We start from the raw sequence: 25783 nt of genomic DNA, 5'->3' as shown, positions 1-25783 counted from the left end.
AGTACTGCAGTAGGGTTTGTTAAATAGACCTTTGTCTGTTTAATGAAGAATCCATACATAGTATAGAATAAGCGTCAGGCTTGTGGACACCCCCAAAATGCTGATTGAATGAGTAAACTTTAGTTCCTTTTTGTTCCTCTGTATTAGTTCATTACAGCTTCGCTTTGGGGGATTATTATTATCTTTTCAATATTGACCTTTTTCATCTTTGACAACAGGAGTGAAGTAAAGGTCTCTGGGACCCTGGGGGATTGAGGTGAAAAAGGTCAAGAGCTAAAGTGGTGGCCAAGAACTAAAGAGGGAAGCGGATTAATGTACAGCATGGTGATTACAGTTAACAATATTGTATACTTGAAATTTGCTAAGAGAGTGGATCTTAAATTTTCTCACCAGACACACAAAAAATGGTTACTTTGTGAGATAATGGATGTGTTAACTAACCTTATTGTGGTAATCATTTTGCAATATATATGTATACGAAAAAAAAAAAGGGAAGGGGAAACTCAGTATTTTTCTTTGAGTTTTTCCACATAGTTTTGTTCATACAGCGGGTAAATTTGTATCCTTTTCTAACTCAGGAGTATAACACATGATTGTCCTTTTTATTACAATCACTTCATTAACTTTTTTTTTAAACCTTCTTAACCGTTTTTAAGTGTATAGTTCCAAAATGCTAAGTAAAGTCACACTGTTGTGAAAAAGATCTCCAGAACTTTCTTATCTTGGAAAACTGAAGCTGTGTATCCATTAAACAACTCCCCTCCCCACCCCATCAACTTTATTCTTATTGGCTGTATAGTAATAATAATAGCTAATTATGTTAAACACTATTCTAAGTATTTTTTATGTATATCATCCCATTTAAGCCTCAAACTAACTCTATGAAATAGGCATTATTATCACCATCATACAGATGAGAAAATTGAGGCACAGAGACCTTAAGTGACTTTCTCAAGGCTACATAACAACTGGTTGAGCCGGGATTTGCATCCAGTCTGGCTTGGGAATCTGTGCTCTTAACCCTGCCTGCTGTCCTGAATCCCCTATGTAGATTGTTTCCAATTTTGTCTTATTATATATAACACAGCAATGTAAATCTTTGTGTGTAACTGACCACCCCCTCCCAATTTAGTATTTTCCTGAGTGAATAGGTGTAAACATGATGCCAACTTGCTTTCTGAGAGGGGGAATCCATGTCATTTTCATAGAATTCGAGAATGTTAGTGTTTGTTTGGCAGGAAATTGCTCAAGGTCACCCCCTAGAAGATGATGGCAGAGAAAGGATTAAGACCTGGGTCTTCTGATTCTTGTTTCTATTTTCCTCCACTGCTTCCCTTACATTTAAAGATAGAATAAAGCCAATACCTTCCTTTGCTAAACCGACCTCAGTTGACATTAGCTTCTCCTCTGAGACTTCTTATTGAGGCAGGTAACTATGTGGGTTAACTTAGCGGGGCTTGGCCAAAGCCCTAAGAAGTAAATGAAATAAGATGCTTAATGAGGCCAGTGCTCAAGTTAAGCTGCTGTTCCTAGGAAAGCTCTCCACTTTGATAAGGAAGAGCAGCAGCCAAGGACAAGGGGAGAATGCCACGCAAGATAGAAGGCTTCTTGTTTTTACTTCTCTTTGGCTCTGAAGGTATGTGCTATCCAACCATTAGCACTCATTAAATACCTAATAATACAACTGACTTAATCATACAGCTGATTAATAGAAATGCAACCAGAATAATTAAAATATTATTAATTAGCAAAGCATGCTAATTAATTAATATGTGTTATTAATGAACAACAGTTGTCTTTGTGTGATGCAGTCCTCTTTGTCTCACCACTGGCTTTCTGGTTCTGTGAGGAGCCTTCTAACGTTCAAAGGATGCTTAAAATGGGACAGAAAGAAGGGTCTCAAAAATCGTATAAAATAGCTATAAATTGCAACAATTAATAAGAAAGTGTGGTGTATTCTTGAAAGTTTTTGGGAGTCAAAGTTAGAGTGACTATAGAACTTAATCTTCCAAACCAGGACACTACTGAGAGTGGTGGAGGATGCTATTAATAATTTTGCTGGGACAACAGGTGTGAACCAGGACTGTCCCAGGCAAATCAGGATGTAAGGTCACCCTAGTTTAAATATGGATTAACATAGCATGCCGAATACCACTGGACACTAATAGAAAGCATAATCCAACTGAGAGTCAGGAATCCCCAAAGACTCAATATACTCAATCATTTAAAAATTTCTAAATATAGCCCTGGCGGGAGTGAAATGCTTAATTAAGGAGAAATTAAAGGCAAATCTCTAAAATGTCATCCAATTCAACTTTTAAGTTATCTGTCAATCTTTGAAATCATGCTCTTCCATGCCTCTCTCAACTCTTAAGGACCCATCAACTCAGAATTCCTTTTTAGGTTCATTCCAGACATTAGAAATTGGTTCTTTGTGGTCACTGTGTATTTATGTGCGTTACAGGAAATAAATACGGAGGGCAGGAAGGAGACCTCTCCGCTCTGCCAATGACCTGGTAGACAGACATGACAAAACTCACACAGAGTCAGAATCCCTGGTTTAAATCATTCTCTTCTCTACTCTGTCATTATATTTTATTGGTAGAATACTCACTTTCATGATTACCCAATCTCAAAACTTTTGTTAGTCACATTTCTCAATATTTGGAAAGACCTGTAAAAATATAACCCCAAGGTTATTTTGCAAACCCCCAAGACATATTTCTAAGTAAGGCTCATTTAGACCAATTGTCTGGGATTTTTCCCCCCTTGCAATTAAGAGTCAGCAACTCGTCCCAGAAACTCTTACTACTCTAAGATGCTTGGGGGGGGTTGTTGTTTTCCCTTTACTCCGTGCCTCTTCCTCAGCAAGAAAATCTAAACAGAACCTTTCAAGGCTTAGATCCCAATACCCTTGGTTCTCAGACATCCACAGGGCTCACCCTCAGACTCCTCTTATTTGTGATTGGCATTGAGATTCATTCATCCATTGATTCATTCAAGAATCCATTGATGTCAGTTCAAGAATCCATTACTGAGTTCCTGCTATGACAGGCTAAATGCTGTGTAAGAACTTGATACACCTGGCAGATTCTTGTTTTCGCTGTGCCAACTCTAAAATCTTTGTTCTGTGACCCCTAAATGGGAATAAGCCCTAGAAAAGGTTATCAGGCCACTTTTCAATTACACCCGCGCAGTCAGGGGATAACTATAATAAAAGACACGCTGTCAGGAGGCACAGGGCACAGCACTCTTTCCTGTTCTATAGCTTATCAATCTTTGTGCATGGCTGGGGAGCTCCAGAAATGTCCACGAAGAACAGAGAATCCCATCTGTCCTGGTGGAATGGAATGTGGTCCAGCAGGTAGGCTTGAAACACTTAAATTCTCTTACCCACCTAACCCAGGCCCTCCACCCTCACGCGGCATCAAAGGAAAGCAGCCACACCAAAACTTGGCTTGGCAACCTAGGTGTGCTCTACCCTGAGCTAGAGGGATACGCCAGGAGGCAGAGAAAAAAGGCAGAATACAATTGCTGCACTTAATCAGTTTACAATCCAGATAGAGAAATAAGGCCAACGCACAGGGGAAAGATGTATCCTGCACAACTGGGAACCTGAAGACAAAGGTTCTTTGTCTAATTTACTCTTTGCTGTTTCTGTTCCACGGCAGCAGTGGATCCTTACTACAGTGAAATAAGGTAAATGGATTGACTCCACTTATGTGTTGGATGAAGGGTCATTGGGTATACACAAATCATCATAGTAAGGCACTACCTCTGTCTCTTAACTGAGGCAAGCTTCTATTTATCTTGCATTGTACATTTTGGGTTACACACCGATGATGATTTTTAAAACATCCACCTTACTGAAGTATATTGTTCCACTGCTTGGTCATGGCTATTATATAAAAACAAGCCAAAAAAAAAAAAAAAATCACCAAGCCTCATCTTACAGGTGATACACAGGTGTATCAAGCATCAGGTGTATCAAGCATCAGGGATAGCAGATTTTTTTTCAAAGCAGCTTTATTGAGATGTAATTTACATACCACTAAATTCACCCATTTAAAGTGTGTAATTCAATGGTTTTTAGTGTATTTACAGATTTGTGGAGCACACAGTGTAATTTTAGAACATTTTCATCATCCCCCAAAGAAACCAGTAGACATTAAGTACTCACTCCCCACTTCCCCCTCCCCCCAGCAACTGGCAACCACTGATCTACTTTGTCTCTTATAGATTTGCCTTTTGTGGACATTTCATTTAAACAGAATCATACAACATATGGTCTTTTGTCTTTCACTTAGCATATTTTTTTTTTAATAAGTTTATTTATTTTTTTATTTTTGGCTGCGTTGGGTCTTCGTTGCTGCGTGCGGGCTTCCTCTAGTTGTGGCGAGCAGGAACGACTCTTCGTTGCGGTGCGCGGACTTCTCATTGCGGTGGCTTCTCCTGTTGCGGAGCACAGGCTCTAGAGCGCAGGCTCAGTAGTTGTGGCGCACGGGCTTAGTTGCTCCACGGCATGTGGGATCTTCCCAGACCAGGGATCAAACCCGTGTCCCCTGCATTGGCATGTGCCACCAGGGAAGTCCCTAGCATATATTTTTGACATTCACCTGTGTTGAAGCATGTACAGATAACAGATTTACCCATGAATATGCCTGTCACCTAAAAGAGTAACACTTTCATACCAGAAGCAATTTCCTTCTTTCTTCTTCGCCAGAGAGACATTATTGCAGCCTGCTGTTTTTCTCCTGTGTCTTATTCTTGTTTCTCAAATAGATTGGAAGGTAGTTATAGACAGTTTCTATCATTCATAATTTTATGCTTTTCTCCTCGGCTTCACCTGTTTCCATGGAAAGGAAAACTCCGTATTTAGTGACAACCAAGCAAACAGACTGAAATAGTCTTCCCTAAGTGTGTCTAATGCACACTTTGCTTTCTGGGCTTGCAAGGTACATTTCGAGAAATAGGCATGCTTGAATTTTCTGGCTGCGGTAACAAGCATTTCCCTATGGAGTAGCCCTTTGAGCAAAAGGGCAGAATCGTCCCCTGTTGCATAAATCTAAGGCTGGTGAGTGGCAGACGTTGCAGACCCTCTGGTGGAAACCCGTAACCTGGAGGAATCACGAAGACGATCTGAGTGAGGAGAAGAATAGGCAACCATGTAATCGAAACCTTGTCCTTTTTCCTTTAAAGGCTGACCTGTTTTCTTTTGCTCATCCCAACAGTGTTATTTTCTGGTATCATAAGACGTTGTCGTCAACACGATTTTTGCTTTTGTTTGCCAGCTTTGGGGTGATTAAATCATTTCAGGGACGAGAGCAGCCACGTTGCTGCTCCCTTGGTGACAGCTTTTCCTGTAAAAGGCTTGTTGTTCCTTCTCTCTCTGCTCATTTCCATAAGATCTGGTGCCTCACAACCCCAGGCTGCCTACAGACAAACGCTTTCTGGGGAGAGGAGCCCGGGAGGGGAAACAACGCCAGAAATCTGATTGAGCACAGGCGGTGGTTCTGAAACCAGGTCTCCCTCTTGGGCCTCTTCCTCTCCACAGGTAGAAACCTCCCCGCCCTTTCCTTTTTGCCTTCTGCTTTGTTGTTTCTGCACAATTTGGAGCCTCTCTGGGGGCCCACCCATGGACCCAGGTAATGCAACGGCCCTGAGCGCCCTGGCAATTTAGAGGGCCTCATGTGAACTCTGGGTTTGTTCAGTTGCAGCTGCATAGACCCTCTTCAGTGCCAGGGCACGTCCTCTGGGCCAATTTGATCTGGTTAGTAAGGCCGCTCTGTCAGTGACCCACACACCTCACCTCTGGTCCCCCCAAAAGAGAGTCTTGGCACAGCTGACAAAGCCTTTCTGCTTTTCTGCCAACCCAGCTTCTCTGGAAGATGGGGCAGAGCCGAGTGCCTTCTGCATTAACAGCCCTTAAACCATCTAGATGCCAATTGCTCATCTACTTTGCAGTTCTTGGGGAGCAGCTGTGGGACTGATACTATGGCTTCATGTACACATTAACTGTGAGAAGCACACGGCACCACCCAGCCTATCTGGCCTTTCCCCTGAGCTCTAGTAGCTTCTAGCCAGCTGCCCACTCAACCTCAACACTTGGGTGTCCCGTAGGTCTCTCAAACGGAATATCTCTACCCCATCCCCCCTAAATCCCTGCTTCCCCTGGAATCTTCTCCTCCCCTAGTAAATGGTAGCTCTATCCTCCCAGGCACTCAGGCCTTGAACCTCTCTTTATTTCACACCCACGTCATCTGTCAGCAAATCCTGTTGGCACTACCTTCCAAAGACAGGCAGAATCCAGCCACTTCTCATCACTTCCACTGCCACCACCCCAGGGCCAAGCCACCATCATGTCTCCCCTAGATGACATGCCAAGCACCGGCCTACCTCGGGGTCTTTACATGCTATTACCTCTGCCCAGAAGGCTCTGCCCACAGGTATCTCACTTCCTTCAGGTCTTTGCTCCAATATCACCTTCTCAGTGAAGCCTTACCTAAGCCCCAAAGTACCACTCCCTGTCCCTCCACCTCCCTGCTTTATTTTTCTCCATAGCAGTCATCATTATTTTACGTATTATATATTTTATTCATACATTCACTATCCCCTCACCCCCCCACATTAGACTCTAAGTTCTAGGAGGGCAGGTGTTTTTTCTGTTTTGTTTACTGCTATTTCCCCAGCACCTAAAGCTAGGCCTGGAATATAGCAGATGCTCAAAGAAAATTAATGAATGAATGCTTTGGGACCAGTCATTATCAGCTATCTTTTATATCAATTTCTATAATTGCACGTGTGCTTAGATAAACCTGTGGATAAGAAAGAAATAGGATACAAAGGCCAGAGCAAGTGGTGAGTTCTACGTGAGGGACAGAAAAAGTCCTCTTCATAGGGAAGGGGATAAGGAGGCAGAAAAGTTGGGAGGGGAAGGCATTTGAGGCCAAGAAAGCATATGCACAAAGGCATACAGGCATGAAACAGCCTGGCACATTTGATGAATTATAAGTAATAGAGAGTGCAAAAAATAAATTTGGAGAGGTAGCCAGGAGATACATCACGGCAACCCCTTGAAGGACACGTTATTATTATAACCCATTTTAGAGATGAGGAAATAGAGAGATGCAGTCATACAGCTAATAAATGTCAGAGGCGAAACTGGGGCCATGGTAATGGGGACCCAACAAAGGGTCTGGAGCAGGAAAGTGACACAGTCAGGCATTGGCAGCACGGAGGATGGATGAGGCAAGGTCTCTCTTTAGCAAGGAGAATATCCAGAGGAGAGAGGAAGTGGTAGTGTGGGTAGAGAGGAAAGATGGCTCCTGGTAGACACTGGATGTGGGGGTTTAGGAAAAAGAAGTAACTAGGAGGAGTCCCAGGTTTCTGGATGGGGTAGCAGGGGGATGGTGGAGCCATCAGTAGGCTAAGAAATAGAGAAAGGAGAACAATCTGAGGAAGGATGTAATGAGTTCAGTGTTTAAAATTTTTTTTCCTGAAGTATAACATACATCCAGAAGAGTACAGGTAAGCGTACAGCTCAATGAATTTTTACCACTAAACACACCCAAGTAACCAACACTCAGATCAAGTAACAGAACTTTACCAGCTCCCCAGACACCCTCCCTGGGCTTCCTCCTTGCCAGTCCCCACCCCAAGTGTGACCACGACCCTAATGTCTAGCGGCATAGATGACTTCTGCCTGCTTGTGTACATTTTAAATGGATTCATATAGTATGTCCACTTTATCATCTGACTTTCCACTCAGCATTGTTTGTGAGATGTGGCCATATTGTGGCATGGAGTTGTAGGTCATCCATTTTCATTGCAGTATAGTGTTCCACTGTGTAAATCTACCACTCGTATCCATTCTACTCGTGATGGACATATGAGTGTTTCCAGTTTGGGGTTTTTACAAATACTGTTGTTACAAATAATCTAGTACATGTTTTTCTTTGTTGGAGAACATATGTATGCACTTCTAGTGGGTAAATACTTAGGAGTGGAATTGCTGGGTCATAGGGCACATATATGTCCAGCCTTTGTATAAATTACCAAAGAGTTTTAAAAATAGGTTAGACCAACTTATACCCCCACCAGCAACATATGAGAGTTCAGGTTTCTTCATGACCTGGCCAGCACTTGGTTGGGTCCAGTTTTAGATAGTAAGAGACATCTATGGGGAGATACCCAATAAGCCATTCAATGCACATGTCGGGATCTTGGGGGCGGGAGTAGAGGAAGCAGAGCTCTTGAGAGAGATTAAGAAGGATTATTTAGAGTGGTGGGAGAAGCAGGTGAGTAGTGTGATGGAAGCTAAAGGAAGATGGGAGGAACTGACAGCACCCAACATTGCAGCATGAAGACGTAAGGTTAGTGTTGGGAAGAGTCCATTGGATGTGAAAGTAAGAAGTCGATGTGGGGGGGGGGGTAAGAGTTGGGGAGGGATAAATTGGAAGATTGGGATTGACACATACACACTATTATATATAAAATAGATAACTAATAAGGACCTACTGTATAGCACAGGGAACTCTACTCAATACTCTGTAGTGGCCTATATGGGAAAAGAATCTACAAAAGAGTGGATATACGTATAACAGATTAATTTTGCTGTACATCTGAAAATAACACAACATTGTAAATCAACTATACCCCAATAAAAATTATAAACAAACAAACAAAAAGAAGTCGTTGGTCACTTCCTTTGCCAGCACAGGGCTTGGCCTCCTACCAAGATGGTGCTCCCTAGTCTACATTGCTACCTGAGACGGTCAGTTCTGCCCATAGCAAGTGAACCAAGGAGTCTCTAGGAACGAATCATCAGTGGACAAGGGACCAGGAGAGACAGCAGTTTGCTGACCACAGCTGAGAGATGGCCCTGAATCCGCCCAGGCGAAAAGATATGCCCCCTTGACTCCCCTTACAGCCTATGCATAACCCAGCAGAGGACTCACCATGTGTGTCATCCAGTGGTCTATCTTCTCCTGAGTCCTCAAGTCCCTTGTGGGCAGAGAGCAAGGCTTCCATTTCAGAAGGCCCAGGCCCTGGTGCAGGGCCAGGCTCACAGTGGACACGTGAAAGTGGTATGTGAAATGGATACATATTATTTAAAGAAAGGCACAATTTGAAAAAATAGCTTTATAATTCTAATGAAAAGGATGAGACCATTCCTTTAACTCTCTAAAACAATCTGAAAATTTTTGGTGGGCATCAGATTCAATTTTTAGATAGCGAAGTGGTTAAGGAGGGACTTTTATATCTACTGTCTACACTCAGGTTTTGTTTGAGATTTTTATAATAGGTATGTGCTGCTTTTATAATCAGAAAATAAATAAAGGCATTTGTTTTGTTGAAAATGGGAAATGGAACTTGGTGTGTTAAACCAGCGCTGTCTAATGGAACCTTGCGCAATGATGGAAATGTTCTGTATCTGTGCTGTCCAGTACGGGAGCCACTAGCCACGTGTGGCCAGCAAACACTTGAAATGTGGCTGGTGTGACTGAGGGACTGAATTTTTAATTTTATTAATTTAATGAATTTAAATTCAAATAGCCACATGGGACTAGTGACTACCACAATGGACAGTGCAGCTGTAAACAATCAGCTTATGCTAATATAGACAAACTCCTTTCCTATTAAATTGTGCATTCATTCTATTTATTCATACTTCTATGAAGATAGGTTAAATGTTAGTCTTAGGTTAAATTTTACACATTTTCAATTTTTCCACATCATTTATACGGTATTTACACTTTGATTGTGGTTTGATATTTCCTGTAGATAATAGACAAACCTAAAAAAAATTTAAAAAAAAATTTTTTTAACAATGTCCTAATTCTGAATCACCTGAATGTGTCACATCCCTACTTCCTCAGCATCTGTGGATGTTTTTCCTGGCACGTATTTACTTACTTTGACTTCTTCCAGAAGGGGCTTTGTTAACTTTTATGTGACTGTGATCATTTCGCTTTTCCATGTAATGAATCATTTGTTGAATTTTTGTTTCTTTTTTTAACTTGATTTTTCCTTTCATGTCCTTTTGCTCAGCCACACTGGGATTATCGTCTACTGAGGTATGTTACAGTAAGAAGGCTGGAATTCATATGGATACTATTTTTGAAGATTTTCCTAGCCAAAACAATGTATAGGATTATCACTTTTTTTAAAACGTATTTTTAAAGGTTTTTTTTTTTTTTTTTTTCTGGTGGTGGCAATAGCACGTTTTATCTGGACAAACTCCAAGACTGGTTTTTTTAATGAGTGAATGCAAGTAAACCAGGTCTTAAATCAGATGGCGGAATCTTGAATCCAGTCCCTTTTAAAATTGTATCCCCAGAAGGGACCTCCAGGAGATGTAAGGCGCCTGACCTCGGACTGGGGCTCCTCGAGCCCCTGAAGATAAATATAATGGGGTGGACATGGCTCTCTACGTGGGTGTGTCTGTGAGATTTTTAGCTGGTCACCCAAGGTGGCAAATATTTGTTTATCTAGACTTAAAGATGAGTGGCAACTGTGTGGGTTAAACTGGGTTTATAATTCAGTTGTGCTGCTGTAGTGTGAAAGCCGCCACAGACAATAGGAAATGAATGAGCAAGGTTTTTGAATGCGAGCTTTTCCAGTGGTGCTGACCACAGTTGCCTTTGACTGTGACTTTTCTGAAGCTCCTGCCCCTCTGGCTTCCCACAGGATGAGGGTGAGGATCCCTGGTACCACAAAGCGTGCAAGTGCGATTGCCAAGGAGGTGCCAATGCCCTGTGGTCTGCAGGCTCCACCCCCTTAGACTGCATACCGGGTGAGTGTCCCCTCTCCTTGGGGCACCAGATCCTTGGGGTATCCTTGGGAACACCCTGTTTCTCCTCTTTCAACCCTGATGAATTAAACCCCCTGAATGCCACGCTCTGGGTTTTCTCCAGTTGGCCTTTGAACTTCAAATCTCAATGGCCACTGCTCCAACAAACTGCACTGATGTCATTGTTCAGAACAGTTTCCTGGATCTCTAGTTGGCCTTGGTGAGATGGTAAGATGGGACCTAACTTTCAATGAAAGAGACTAATGGAATTTATCGAAAATAAACTAATGATAGGCAGCAATTTTGAGAAGAGCACAGGCTTTTGAGCCAGAAATACCAGAGTTGGAATCTTGGCTGCATCGTTTTTTAACTCTGGGACTCCCACTTTGGCCTTTTTCTGTCAAATGGAGGCAATACTACTGTGCCCGGATATTTATTGCTCACCAAACAACCACGTGCTTCCCCACATTCTCAGCCCCTTCCCAGTCAGGTGGCTTCACAGGAGCAGTTCCAGCCGATGGGAGCCGTGTCTCTTCTGAAATGAGGTCCATTTCCCTGCTTGAGAAAGTGGCTTTTCCTTTAGTCTGGGTGCCGGGGAGGTTAAGTGGAGTAGAGCTTCCTGCTGACCCACAATGAATCACCTGAGTGAAAAATCAACCTTTGTTGTGTTAAGCCTCTGAAATTTCTGTGACAATTCGTTCTGCAGCATAAACAGCCTCTCCTGACCAATATGAATGACCTCCTCTAAGGCAGGGGCCAGCAAACTTTGCCTGTGAAGGACCGGGCGGTAAATCTTTGTGGCTCTGTGGGCCATAGGGCCTCAACACCTCAAATGGAAGGCAGCCATAGACTGAATGTAAATGCACGAGCATGGCTGTGCTCCAATAAAACGTTATTTATAAAAACGGACCCTGCTGTAAGGAGTTGTTACGAGGAATAAAATGGATGAGGCGTTAAAGCATCTTGTCCTGGACCTGGCACACTGCAGCTCCTTTTCTTCCTGCCTCCTAAGAGGTCACACTCTGACTTTCAGAGGCTCAGGCGGCCTATCACACATGTGCCATGCTCAGTATTTACCACAGCTCGGAACCTCTTTTGCTGAAACTGTCCTTGCCCCCCCTTTCCAGGGTTATGATGGTACCATGTGGCGGCGCGTCATTCACTTTACATAATCACCTAATAATAGCTCCAGGAGAGAGGTCTGTGTGTAGCGTGTGAGCTTCTCTGCATTATTTCATTAAATTTGCATTAAAATAGCAAATGTGGGGGAGGGGGCCGTCCACAAAGGCTTTTCTGCCTGTTTTCCTATTTACTAAAGGGGTAGGAATTGGTTTCTGAACTAAGCCTTCTGGAAGGGAACAGTGGGGCGCAGTAGCGAGGAAAGCAGTAAGTGCTGATGAGTTCAGCGGGCTTCTCCCACGGGAGGGACGTCTCACTGAGCTCCACGGCGTGAGCTCCCGCAGCCATTCTGTGCTGGGGTGATCTGCCCAGTCAAGACTGAGGCACCCTCCTTGATAATCCATTTAGAATTCAATTCCACCCCCTGTCATCATGTGCGTATTATGTGCCGATGGGGAGACAAAAATGAACCATTGTCTCTACCCTGGAGGAGTTTACCATTTAGTGGAAACAAATGTTCTCTTCACTAGAGACATGAGACGTACTGGAATTGCAGTCCACGGAAGCTCTTTCTAAGAAGAAATTGAAAAGAGATTATTTATACGGATTGGTTTCATTGACCTGATCAACTGTGCAGCTGAGGAGGGCTGTGTGTCTGAGGAATGTGCAAGATGACCTGGGCTGCCCAGGCTCTCTCCCCTACACAGTTGCCATGAACTTGAAGTTCTGAAATCAGAAATTCTTTTAGCTTAAGTGTTCTCCTCTCCCCACTGGGGTTTTCATTTTTGTTTTGTTTTGTTTTAACAACACAGATATTCCCAGGAAGGAAAAAAATGCAACCTTAGTGTTAAATGGTTGATTCATTAATGTTCATTTGTTTTTCCATGAAAGAGATGATTCAGGGCAGCAGGACTAGCCACAACCTTCCAGAATTCACTTGCCTGTCAATGCCTCAGATCCTCATTGGAACGTCAGGAACGCTGCCTGGTCCTTCTGGATCCTGAGATTCAGCGCTTCCACCAGAGCCCGCCTTAGCACGGAAGAAGGCCCTAGAAAGCACAGGACAGGAGGGTCATTCAGAGCTGCCAGGAGACGCTCGCAAGTGCACACTGGCTGTTACTGCCAGGGGGCCCTACCCACAGAACAGAAGGTGACCAGCTAGGTGCATTATGGCCTCCCAATCTTCAGCTTAACACTATTATATTAAAAGGTCTGTCCTTTCCACAGTTGAGCCAAGATTACCCCGTCACTCTGAGAGGGGGAAATACGGCAGGGAAGGTATCAAAGCATAAGAAATCTAATGACTCAACGCTTTACTTATATTCTGGATTTTATATTTCCATATTATATTCAAGTTTATACCCTATTCTCCTACAAATATTATTCTGTATTCCACTACGTCGTCATATAGATTCATGTCTAACACATGTGCATAATAATGTTCACATGTCTTTTGTCAAGAATGGCCCTGAACTCTCTTTGTGTTCCTTTAGGTTAATATTCTTTAAAAGCACGTCTGGCCTTTATATGTCTACACATCGAGAAATTATCTACTGCATAAGAAAGGCTAGTATGTTAAGTGTGCATAGCCTGGATTAACAGCACATATGACTATGACTTTATCGATCTCATTATCAAATCATCGCTCAGAAGAGACACTTGTGCCACAGAAGAGGCAGGTGTTTCCTTAAGAGTAAAATGAGTGTAGAAACAGGCTTAATAGCTTACAGTAACCTCCACTGAGCAGAAAACTTGGGAAGGACATATTCTGTGTGTGTAAAGAGGATCCCTTTAATTCCTCCAGCAACATTATTTATGTTGCTTGATACTAGTTTAGACTCAATTGACAGTTTCTTTTTGATTAGGCCAGTGGGAGTTCTCTGGGCCAGTCAACTCCCACTTCCTCCCTGACCTCCCTGCTTCCTGTTCCTGCCATTTTCTTTGCTTATCCCCAGTGGCCACCTGAGATGGAGTGATGAAGTTTGTTTATCCCTCCATTCATCCATCCAGTCAATATCTATTGAGTGCCTAGCACACGCAGGCATTCTGCTCGGCTCAGGAAAGCATGGTGAGCTAGACAGACCGGGGGAGCTGGGGAAGTGGGCAGAGATCCAAAGGATGAGGAGAGGTGTCCAGGTGAAGGGGAAAGGAGGAGACAGGTAAAATAGTAATCATGTATCTGGAGTGCCCTTCACTCCAGGGCACAAAGAGCAGGAGAAATGTTACATTTTCTATTTTTCCAATTTTCAGATAACTCCGGTTTGAGTCCCCCTTTATCATGGGCTGTCAGGAGTCTAAAGACAGGAGGATTGTTGAAGATCCTGTCCATCCCCTTTGGACTACACCTCCCCACCCACCACCCCCCTGCACCCCAGGGGCCTGCAAAGGCAGGCTCAGGCTGAGGGCAGCTCCCTGCCCGGCCGGCAGGCCCCAGAGGAAGGCAGACACCTTGTTGGTGGCCCTTCTCCCTCTGAACCAAGCTCAGTCCTGGGACCTTCCCAAGTCTCTGAGGGTGTCAAGAGTTCAGGGCTCCCGCCCCCCCATCCCTGGTCCAGCCCCCTCAGAGGAACCATTTCCCCACTGAGATCAGGCCCCTACCACGAGCCCCCCACCCCCCAGCAAGGGTCAAAGCCCAAAGCCTCTGGCCACCTCCTCTGGGACAGTCAGCTAATTCCTGTTGAGGCCTAGGCCTTCCAAATCCATAAGCCTGAGAGATGCTAGGCTGTCAACAGGCTTCTCCTCTCTCAAATCACATGCATGCGTGTGCAAACAGCTTATTCCCTCCTGATGCAAGGAGACTCCAAATGTTTAGAAATAGGAAGCTGACCTTCTCAGGGTGATGTAGAGAGGATGATGGGGGCAAGACAGACTGTGGTAGAGGGGTGTTAGATTTTTTTCCCCTGGTGAGTCTTCACCATAAAAAACGAACATACACAACTCAAGACATTAATATACTCTCATAAATTCACCCTATTACACCAGTAATAGCTGCTTATTTTTGGTCAGGCACTACAGGCTCTACACTCTACAAACACTGCTTCATGTAATCCCAAATCAACTTTATGGAGGCAGGGACTACTGTTGTGCCCATTTCACAGATGAGGAAATTGAGACCCAGCGAGGTTGAGCAGCTTGCCTAAGCTCACCGGAGGGAGAGTGGGATCCAATCCTAGGTCGAATTGGCTCTAAGCAGGTGTTCTTGACCTTGGCTGCCCATTACCATCACCTGAAGATTTACCCCATGCCCAGGTCATGCCCCAGACCAATGACATCAGAATCTCTGGGGGTGTGGCCCGAACACCAGCACTTCTATAACTTTCCAGGTGACGCCCAGGCTGAGACCCATCACAGAGTCTCTGCTCTGTGCCTTGGGCCAAAACACTGCGTTTTCTGGGTTAGCAGCTGTGTAGCTGGAGGTGCCAATGCCTGAGACAGGAGCACTGGACAGGGGCAGGCTTGGGGCTTGGACGCTGAAGGGCTTAGTTTTGGACATACGAGTGTGAAGCATCTTTGGGTCACCCAGATGGAACTGTTCACTTACAGAATATCCAGGTGGCAGTGGGATGGAGCTTGGGGCCTGGGGGTTGGGCACTGGCTCTCAGACACTGGCTGAAACCATGGGGATGGTGAGCTCATCGCCTCCCCTGGAAAGTGTGGGCAGGATCCACGTCTGGACAAGCCCTCACAGGCCTCCAAGACCATTGCCACTGGCCAGGTCCCTTCAGTGTAACTCTTAACTGTTAGATGGGCTAACTGGGAAGAGATGGCAAAAGAGATGTGAGGGGAAAATAGAGAAAGAGCAAAATGCCAAGAATAAAGCAATCGGGAGAGGTGGCCATGGCTTTTCTTTCCCCTCTGCCTCTTGCCTCTGAGCTGGTGGCCCTGGAGCAAGAAAAGGGAGGTTCAGGATGGAGGGTCTTTAGAGATATCCACAGTTAGAATTTAAGTGGCGACCGAGGGCCCAACTGAAGCCCAGCTTTCTGACGCCGGGGCCTTGTCCTTCCTTCCAGTGGCATGGCTGAGCTTGTCTTCCAGGTCAGAGGGGAGTTGAGGAGGTGGAGGAGCCCCCAAGGCCACAGGCACCAGGCCCCCTGAATCCTCCAGCCAACGCCTTCCCTGGCAGACCAAGGTTTTCAAAGTGTGCTTGTTAAAAATGTGGCCACTCTGGGGGTGGAATCCTGGAAACTGCATTCTTAACAAGCCCCCCTGATGATTTGGCCATACAAGGCGTGATGGAGTGGCTCAGAAAGCGCTCCTATTCTCTCTCCCTTGACATTATTTTAATAGGCCCCCCCCAAAGCTTCGGGTACTTGATAAACTACAAATGCTGTCCCCTCACCCCCAGCCCCGCTGAGCTGCAGTTACTGGTGGGAGTTGGCCCTATTTCTTTGGTTCACTGGGCAGAAAGGCAGTTAAGTCGCCCTGGCCAGAGGCCTGAAGCTGTCCTTCTGTCTTCAGCCTCTGGGGACAGGGCATGACTATCCCCGCAGGCATTCTGGAGCCTCAGGATGGCATTCAAGTTTTTACATGCCTCATTCAGTTTTACTGACTTTTGAAAATTATCTGCCAGAAAGACCTCAGCACTCACTTTGCTGAAGGTCATGATGCCCCAGTAAATACACTTGGCTTTTCAATCTGAACTCAAATTTATACATGGAAAGAAAGTATTTTGATCTGCCTTACTTGAAGTTTATCATTCACAACTGGGAAACTAGGAGAATGTATTTGCCTAAGTTTATCATTTGTCTTCTAAAGAAATTCAGCTAGAATCTGGGTTTGGTTATAAATAAGAGACCCCCTAAATAGTGGCTTATTGAAATAGGAGTTTTGCTTTGACTCACATGGTAAAAAGACCAGGGGTAAGGAGCAGCTTAAAGATGTCAGGGCTGAGGTCTCTTCAGTTCTCTTGGCCTTACCCCCAGGGTGCAGGATGGCTACTGTTGCACCAACCATCAGGTCTTCCTTCTAGGCAAGAGGAAGAAAGAGGGGGCAAGCAAAATCTGATCGGAAATCCCCAGCAGACATCCTCTTCTATCTCATGGGTTAGAAACTGTGTCACGTGGTCACTTCTAACTGCAAAGGTGGCTGGGAAAGATTGTTTTGTTTTTTTAGCTGGCTACGTTGCTGCACCCAACAAAATTAGGGTTCTTTAGTCTAAAAGCAGGGGAGAATGGATACTGGGTTGGCAATTGGCAGTCTCTGACCAGGTAACTGAATGCTATATTAGTGAGAGGAAATCTGTGAGAAGCAGCAATTAATATACAAGAACCAGCTTCGGCTACTCTTATTTGGAAAAAGCAGTTCCTTTCAACTGTTCCTTATTCAACAGTCACTTAGATGCATGTCATTCCCCCCCTCCTTTTTTTCATTAGACTAGTGAAAAACTGCAATTTACAAGTAGGAAGTCAGTCTCAATATATAACTGCCCTTCTTGCCTCTCACCATTGTTTTGTTCCTATAACTGGCATCATATGCTGCCTGAGGACAATTAGGGACCTTCATGTCATCATGTGGGATGGCTAACCCGTGTTAATGAGGAAAATAAAGAGTATGACATTTAAGTATGATATTTTCCTGTGAACCTCTTGGTTTTTAGGTCTCTGAGTTTGTGGAGGATGTGAAGTATTTCTCAAAATTCTCCCCCCCCTCCACGAGGTTGCCATGGAACTACTTCCCTCTGCTTTTATGAATGTTGTGAGTCTCTATGGCAATCCCTTTACTTCATCTTCACTCTCTTCTCGCAAGAGCAGTGAAGAGGATGAAGACCCAGTCCTACCCATTGCGAACGGCGCTGACAAGGAAAACATCCTCCACCTTACAAAGCGCGAATGAGAGGGTTGGATTTGTCATTTCGATCATGTCGTGTTTGTTGAGTCTTGCCATGCGATATGAGTGTTTTAATGTGCATTGTTTTTCCTTTCCCAGAATGCCCATATCACAAGCCCCTGGGTTTCGAGTCAGGAGAGGTTACACCAGACCAGATCACCTGCTCCAACCTGGAGCAGTACGTGGGCTGGTATTCCTCCTGGACCGCCAACAAGGCCCGACTCAATAGTCAAGGCTTTGGGTAAGCAGAGCAGGAGGCTCAGGCGATTTTTTTTTTCATGTGATTTGAAAAAGTAGGTCTCTGTAATAAATGAACAACACAGAATGCATTTATTTATTCAGCAAATACTGACTGAGTGCCTTCCACCTGCCAAGGACAGTGGATACAGCAGTGAACAAGGTGAATGAGCTCCTCGCCTTCGAGAAGCACGCAGTTTAGAGGAGGGACTCTAAGCACATTGTCACACAACTGGCCATCTGCCAAGTGTGACGAGTGCTGCAGAGGAGAAGAAGAAAGACCTGGTCCACTTGAAGCACCAGGGAAGGCTTTCTAAGGAAAAGATCTTTGACCTGAGAGTTGCAGTTGGCCAGGTGGGGGAAAGGGGGAGAGAGGCACAGGGTACAGCAGGTGCAAAGGCCCTGAGTTGGGAAGATCCCTCAAGTGCATGGATGGGGACTATAAAGAAAGCCAGCGAGGTTAGCGCACAGGTGAGATGAGGCTGGAGACGTAGAAAGAAATCAGATGGTGCAAGGCCTTATAAGTCATGTTAAGGACTGTGGTCCTTATTTTAGGGATAATGGGAAAACCCTGAATGTGCATTAGTTAGAATACAGGTTTGTGCTGCTGTAACAAACAGCCCCAAAATACAGAGACTTAACTTGGAGGTGATTAGGCAGTCTAGGGTTGTTATGGCAGCTGGATGGTATCAGGGGCCCAGACTCTTTCTACCTTGTTCTCTCACCCTAACATGAAGTTTCCACCTTGGGGTCCAAGATGGCTGTTCTAGCTTCCACTATCACATCCACATTCTAGTCAGGAGGGAGAAAAGAAGAGCAGAGTGCATATATTTTTCCTTTAAGGATACATACATAATCCTGCTGGCCACTTCTGCCTACATCCGATTGATCAGAATTTGGTCCGACTGTCCCACCCAGCTACAGAGGAGACTGGGAAATGTGATCTTAGCTGGGTGGCCACTTGCTCAGAGAAAACTCAGGGGTTCTATTACTAAAGGAAATGGGAAGAGGATATTGGGAGACAATGAGCAGACTCTATCAGAGGAAGATTTAAAGTTGGGAAGTATCACAATCGGATTTATGTTTTAAGTAAAATCTTCTGGATCTTGTGGGAAGAGCTGTTTAGTGTGGGGTACGGGTGGGGGGTGAGGTGGGGAGAGGAATCCAAGGAGACCAGTTAAGTAAGCTATGGCAGCCGTCCAGGCAAGAACTGAGGGTGACGTGGGCTAGAGTGGTGGCAGTGAAATGGAGAGAAGTAAATGACTTTGAGAAATTTGGAGATGGAGCCAAGAGATGGATTAGATGTTTGAGGTGACAGAGAGGAAGGGGGTAGAATTCAGAGAGATGAACACTGGAATGAGGGGTTGGGGTGAGGATAATTAGGAGCTCTTTTTGGACATGTTTTATTTGAGATGAATATGGCATCCAGTAGAAGTTGTCTAGCTAGCAATTGATTCTCAGGGTTTAGAATTTAGAAAAAGTCTGAGATGGACCTAAAAGTCAGGAGCCACCCAAGGAGCAAGTCCAGAATTAGAAGAGAAGGCAGCCAAGGGCTGAGTCCCCGAGAAGCTTATTAAAGCGCACAGGCACGCAGACACACGCACACACCACAAAGGGAAACTATAGGTTTCCACAACTTATGAGGATATAACCAAAAAATAAATCAGTTCCTTCAGTGGTTGCTTTGCTTTACAATTGTGAAAAGCCCTTCCAGAGCCACTTGGTTCCATGTTCTGCACATGCTGCCTACCATGGCGTGGATGACAGCACCTGAAGGAGACGCAGATAGGTATGAAGAGAGTGAAATTAAAGAAAAAAAAAAAAAAAAGACTTACGGAAAAAGAACATCAGAAGAGACTAATGAAAAGGGAAGGGGGCTGGAAGGTGCGATTACCAGGGATTCGCATGTTTTGAAGAAAAACATGCTCAACCACACCCCAAAGGTGATTTCAGCTACAGTTGAAGGCATTTCTTTGACAAATTATTTGAATCTGGCAATTTTTCCTTGGGCGGTGGAGGTGCAGGGAGAGAGAAACTATACAAGTATCCCAGAGGCCGGACACTTCTCGGAGACAAGCCTCTGGGTGCTTAACAGATTGCAGCTCAGACTGCCCGAGCTTTGTGGGGTCTCTTCAGGTGCTGGCATCCCCTCAAAAGACAGCACCTCCCAGCTCTTTGGAGGCGCTCACGGGGAAAGGCTCCTGGTGACTTGCTGTGTCCGCGGCAGGTGCGCCTGGCTCTCCAAGTTCCAGGACAGCAGCCAGTGGTTGCAGATAGATCTGAAGGAGGTCAAGGTGATTTCGGGGATCCTCACCCAGGGGCGCTGTGACATCGACGAGTGGATGACCAAGTACAGTGTGCAGTACAGGACCGATGAGAGCTTGAACTGGATTTACTATAAGGACCAGACCGGAAACAACCGGGTATGTCGGGCTTACCCCAAACCAACTTCAACACAGCCCCTCTGGGACACCCCTCCCACCCGTCCCTGTGTTCCTGTCGCCACCCTCTGTCAGAACACTGACCCCACGGTATGGTGAATCATCCGTGCTTCCTCCCCACAACACTATCTGCTCTCTGACGACGAGGCAAGGGTCTTTTCTTGTATCCCTCATGTCTAGCACAGTTTGTGAATGAGTGCCATCGTATGTGCAAAAGAAGTCTTTGAATTCTCACATCAGCATAGAGTTGCTTGAATAATCAAGACTGGCCATTTGGATTCTGCGAAAGTCACTGGACCTTGAACACTTTGCTGCATGGGTCTGGCTTGATCTACTACTGATGTGGCTAGGTTCTCGTCCTTTTATGTAGATATGGCCTCTCCTTACTACTGAGACCGACAATCTCAACAAATTAGCCACTAAACTGTGTAAATGGTTAAAACAAGTCCAGCTGAGAAGAAACAGTCACTTAAACCTTTGAGCAACTTTATATCCTACTAATCTCTGAGGGCTGAGACCCACCCAAGTCTTGCTCATCACAGACTGAACACAGTAGGCTTTTGATTTTATATATTTTATATAAATATATACACATATATACACACATATGTATATTCATACATGCATACACATATATACACATATAAATATATAATCAATATTTTACATATATATATATAAAATGTTATCTGCAGTGAATTAAAAACTCACCAGCTGTTTGGAAATGTTAACTGCCCTTTTGCCTGAGAGGACTTCCCCCAGCTAATTTGGACATTTCATCAGGTTAAGTAGACACGTGCAGCTGAACATCAGAAGGCGCTGTACTCTCTTGATGACAATTTGTACAGCAAGACATTCATGGGTTGAAATTTCAAGGAGTTTGAACACAATAGGAAAAACCATCTTGATACTTGGATATTTTATTTCATTTTTGTTCTTATTAGTTGGCTTTTCAAAAAGATATGAAAATTCTTTTTCAAGCTCTATCTGTGTTTCTGAAGGCCTTGATAGTTCTTTGCAAAGAAGCGCTCCACTCCAGCAGTTGTGAGATCTGGAGCCTGTTCCATCCTCCTTCTTCACTGGGCTCCTGACTTAAAGAGGTTCAAGGGCAAACAGCTTAGAGAAAGGGATGTGGGGTGTTGCTCTTGGGAAGAAATAAAGGCAAGATCATGGCAGCTGAGGTCCTTCTTGATTTGTGTATGGATGAGGTCAATGTGGCAGCCAGATTTTTTTCAGGAGATAATCCCAGAAGGAAATGAAATGTTCCAGTGTCACTGGGCAGAGCACTAGGACTCTGGAAAAAGTGCACAGAAGGTTCTTTGAAGATATAGCCAAATATCCACTGTACCTTATGTTACAGCCACTGCGTAATTGCTATGTTACATCCCGAAAAACAGGAAGCAACCCCTTTTTCTATTTTGGGCACTGCTCTCCCACTTCGAGAATCTTCTCTCTAGTTTTTATGTCTTTTTCTTTTTTAAAAACATTTTTTTTCCAAGTCTAAAAAGTACTTGCCGTTTGTATCAATGTAGATACACACAGTTAAGCTTTGGCTCACAACTTTAGAGCCAGCTCACAAGTTTTCACTTGAGCCCCACTTTGGCTACCTTCGGAACATGGGAACATTCCTCTCTTAAGTGTGATGTGCTCCTTTTCAAAATTCTTGTCAAAATGCAAAGGATTAAATCACAAAATTGGTGATAAGAACCAAGCAGCATTTTCTATCAGCGCCGTCTAATAGAACTTTCTGCAATGAAGGAAATATTATCTGCAGTATCCAATATGGCAGCCACTAATCACATACAGTATTGAGCACTTGAACAGCAGCTAGTGTTACTGAGGAAGAATTGTTACCTAATTTTAATTCATTTAAGTTGATGCCTGGAGCATGTAGGTGCTGACGATCATTCAAGGTCAGATTTTGGGGGACATCAGCAAATTCTCTGCCCTTTCAGCACTGAGATTTTCCATAGTTAAAAGTTGGGGCCAACTCCAGACAGGAATCTGTCTTCCTTTTCTCTCCCCTTCTGTGATGGTGATAGGATTTCCTCCCTCTCTTTAGGTTTTCTATGGAAACTCGGACCGAACCTCCACAGTCCAGAACCTGCTGCGGCCCCCCATCATCTCCCGCTTCATCCGGCTCATCCCGCTGGGCTGGCACGTCCGCATTGCCATCCGGATGGAATTGCTGGAGTGCGTCAGCAAGTGTACCTGATGCCCGCCTCAGCTCAGCACCTGCCAGGGGGTGGAGGGTGCAGCGTGGCCCATGGGGGAACGCTGACTTACCACTGTGACCAAAAGGGCTGGATTTTACAGGCTCCTTTCAATGAGGACCTGGACAGAGAATACTTCTTTCTTTTTTGTAAGATATAGTTTCCAATTTCAGTGAAAGGAAAAGAAAATTAACTTATTCCCCACTCAGGGCCGAAGAAAATAAGAACAAAGAAAATGTCCCTAAAAGCAATTTTCAAGCAAAAGCCTAAGTAGCAGGAGTAATTTGCTGCTCTCGGGTTTTTTTGGTTTGGTTTTGGTTTTGGTCTCAGTGACACCGTGAAAGGTGCAGTCCCAGGGGAATGCAAAGCAGCCCTGATAATCTGAAAATTCTTTTGCTTTACCACGTTCAAAACAGGAACATAGAGTTTCATAAAGCCTCCCTTTGAACGCAAAGGGGGAGCAAGCTTGTGGTTTCTCCTAAGTTTTCATTAAATCATGGCCTTTTAGGACTTTAGAGCACTGCGTTTGCAGAGTTTTGGGGTGACTGGGTGGCACAGATGAGTCTGGTGGATGGGAGCCCATGTCCCAGTCTCGTGAGAGCCGTGCATGACCAAACACCCCAGAGGTAGGAGGGCCTCCCCTGCTTTGAGCTTTCACCCCTCACACCTAACCCTGAACACAGGGATGGGGGGAGGTCCAGAGCTCTCATCACGTATAGCTCCATTCTGCAGTCCCCTCAGGCAAATGATCCCAGTCTGTGGTCACCATTTAGGTGAATACACGGGACAGGCTGCATATGTAAGGAGCAAAGTTTCCCTGTATTTAGGAACCCCAAATGACCAGAACACACCAGAATTTCCTTTTATCTAGGGCTACCATTTTTCAACAAGCTTAACACTTGGAAAACAGTTGGCCAGGAGCTATCACTGGCTACACAGAGGAGGCCCATCAGCTGAGTACAGTCTGCAGGAAGTGGTCAGGCCCTACAATCTGAGAAGCGTGATGCGGCTAGGCCGCTGGTGAGCCCAACCTTCCAACCTCTGCCCCCTTGCCTCGTAACATCTGGGCTCAGCCTGGCCTTCCCCTCCTGGAGGAGCTCTGTAAGCAGGGAGCTCGGGGGAAGGACAGTCCGCCTTTGTCGTTTATAGCTCAGCCTGAGTTTTCAGGCCTTTCCCTGGAAGAGGCTGATGACAGGGCGGGTGGGCAGGAGAGGATTTGAAAGCAGGAGCCGAGAAGGGCTGGAATCAGAGGATGAAGGCCCTCCAGCGAGACTGGGGAATCCAAGACTGTCCTGGTCCTGAGGCAGTGCAGCCTCTGCTAGCAGCTCATTTCTCTGAGTTACTTTCTGTTTTCAAACGCCAAGCCGAGGGAATGGACTCACACCAACACGATCCTGGACATCGTATTCACCTTCTCTGTGAACGGCCAGCCTCCTAAAATCCCCAAATCTCTTCCCTGGTGTTTTTGGGCTTATAACAGCTTATTTAACCTAGCATCTTTCCAATCCCCATGCTGTATACTTAAACCTGGAAAAACGCTTTTCTCTGCTCAATCTTCTCTCACATATAAAGGTATCAATTCAGGGTAGGGAAAAAAAAATCCTTCTCTGGCCTTAGGACACATGGACAAATCCACTTTGAACAGAATGCCTAGAGATCCTTACTAGGAAAGCTGAACGAACTTTTATCGTGACACGGATTGTCAGAGAAAATGGCTATAGCCTAAGAGTTCAGGACTCTACAACTGGCACACCAGACACAGGAGGGGAGTATAGTTAAGGGAAAAAAAGAAGTAAACAGGATGAGGCAGGGATAAAGGTTCTCCAAATAATTGTTTATATTGGAAATTTTTGTTTTGGAACAGCTTTATTGAGATAAAATTCCCATACCATACAAATTTCACCCATTTACAGTGTATAATTCAATGACTTTAGTATATTCGGAGTTGAGCAACCATTATCAGAATCAATTTTAGAAAATTTTCATCACCCCCAAAAGAAACCCTGTACCCACTAGCCATCACCTCTCCAACCCACTTGCCCACCCCAGCCCCGGGCAACCATTAATCTCGTTTCTGTCTGTAGATTTTGCCTATTCTGGACATTTCATATAAATGAAATCATTCAATATGTGGTTTTTTCCGGTCTGGCTTCTTTCACTTAGTATAGTGTTTCCAAGGTTCATTCATGCTGTAACATGTATCAGTACTTCATTCCTTTTTATGGCTGAATATCATTCCATTGTATGGATAAACCACATTCTATTTACCCATTCATCTGTTGATGGACATTTGGGTTGTTTCCACTTTACGGCTATTATGAATAATGCTGCTATGAACAACTGTGTACAAGTTTTTGTGTGGACGTTTTCATTTATCTTGGGTATATACCCAGGAGTGGAATTGCTGGGTCATATGGTAACTCAGTTTAACCTTTTGAGGAACTTTCAGTTTTTCAAGGTGGCTGCACCATTTTACATTCCCACCAGTGATGTATGAGGGTTCCAATTTCTGCACACTTGTTATTATCTTTTTGATTGTAGCCATCCTGGTGTGTATGAAGTAGTATCTCTCATTGTGGTTTTGATTTGCATTTCTCTAATGAGTAATGATGTTAAGCATCTTTTCATGTGTCTACTGTGTTTGTACACCTTCTTTGAAGAAATGTCTATTCAGACCCTTTGCCCATTTTTGAAATTAGGCTGTTTTTAAAATATTGAGTTGTAAGAGTTCTTTATATATTCTAGATACAATTACCTTATCAGATATATGATTTGCAAATATTTTCTCCTATTTCATAGGTTGTCTTTTCACTCTCTTGAAGGAGTCCCTTGAAACACATATTTTAAAATTTTAAGTCCAACTTATTTTTTCTCTTTTGTTGTTTGTGCTATTGGTGTCATATCTGAGAAACCATTGCCAAATCCAGATCATGAAGATTTATTCCTATTTTTTTTCCCTAGAGATTTACAGTTTTACCTCTTACATTTAGATCTTCGATTGATTTTGAGTTAATTTTTGTGTATGATATGAGGTAGGGGTCTAACTTCATTCTTTGCATGTGGATATCCAAATGTCCCAGCACATTTGTCAAAAAGACTATTCCTTCCCCATTGAATGACCGTGGACCGTTATGGAAAATCAATTGACCAGAAAG

The 25783-nt window shown here is 44.3% G+C and overlaps 1 protein-coding gene across 1 annotated transcript; it reads left to right on the top strand.

The window, feature by feature from the left end:
- The first annotated feature begins 1584 nt into the window (after positions 1 to 1584).
- Positions 1585 to 22630, top strand: RS1 (retinoschisin 1). Its single transcript, XM_068532580.1, has 6 exons — positions 1585 to 1636; positions 10051 to 10076; positions 10690 to 10795; positions 17837 to 17978; positions 20202 to 20397; positions 22478 to 22630. Exons 1-6 carry the CDS (start codon positions 1585 to 1587, stop codon positions 22628 to 22630), a joined length of 675 nt encoding a protein of 224 aa, XP_068388681.1.
- The last annotated feature ends 3153 nt before the right edge of the window (positions 22631 to 25783 follow it).

Source organism: Eschrichtius robustus, chromosome X, assembly GCF_028021215.1.
Source record: "Eschrichtius robustus isolate mEscRob2 chromosome X, mEscRob2.pri, whole genome shotgun sequence".
In the NCBI taxonomy this organism is placed as follows: Eukaryota; Metazoa; Chordata; class Mammalia; order Artiodactyla; family Eschrichtiidae; genus Eschrichtius; species Eschrichtius robustus.
Note: the sequence above shows the minus strand (reverse complement) of the source record. Positions and strands in the feature narration are given on the sequence as shown.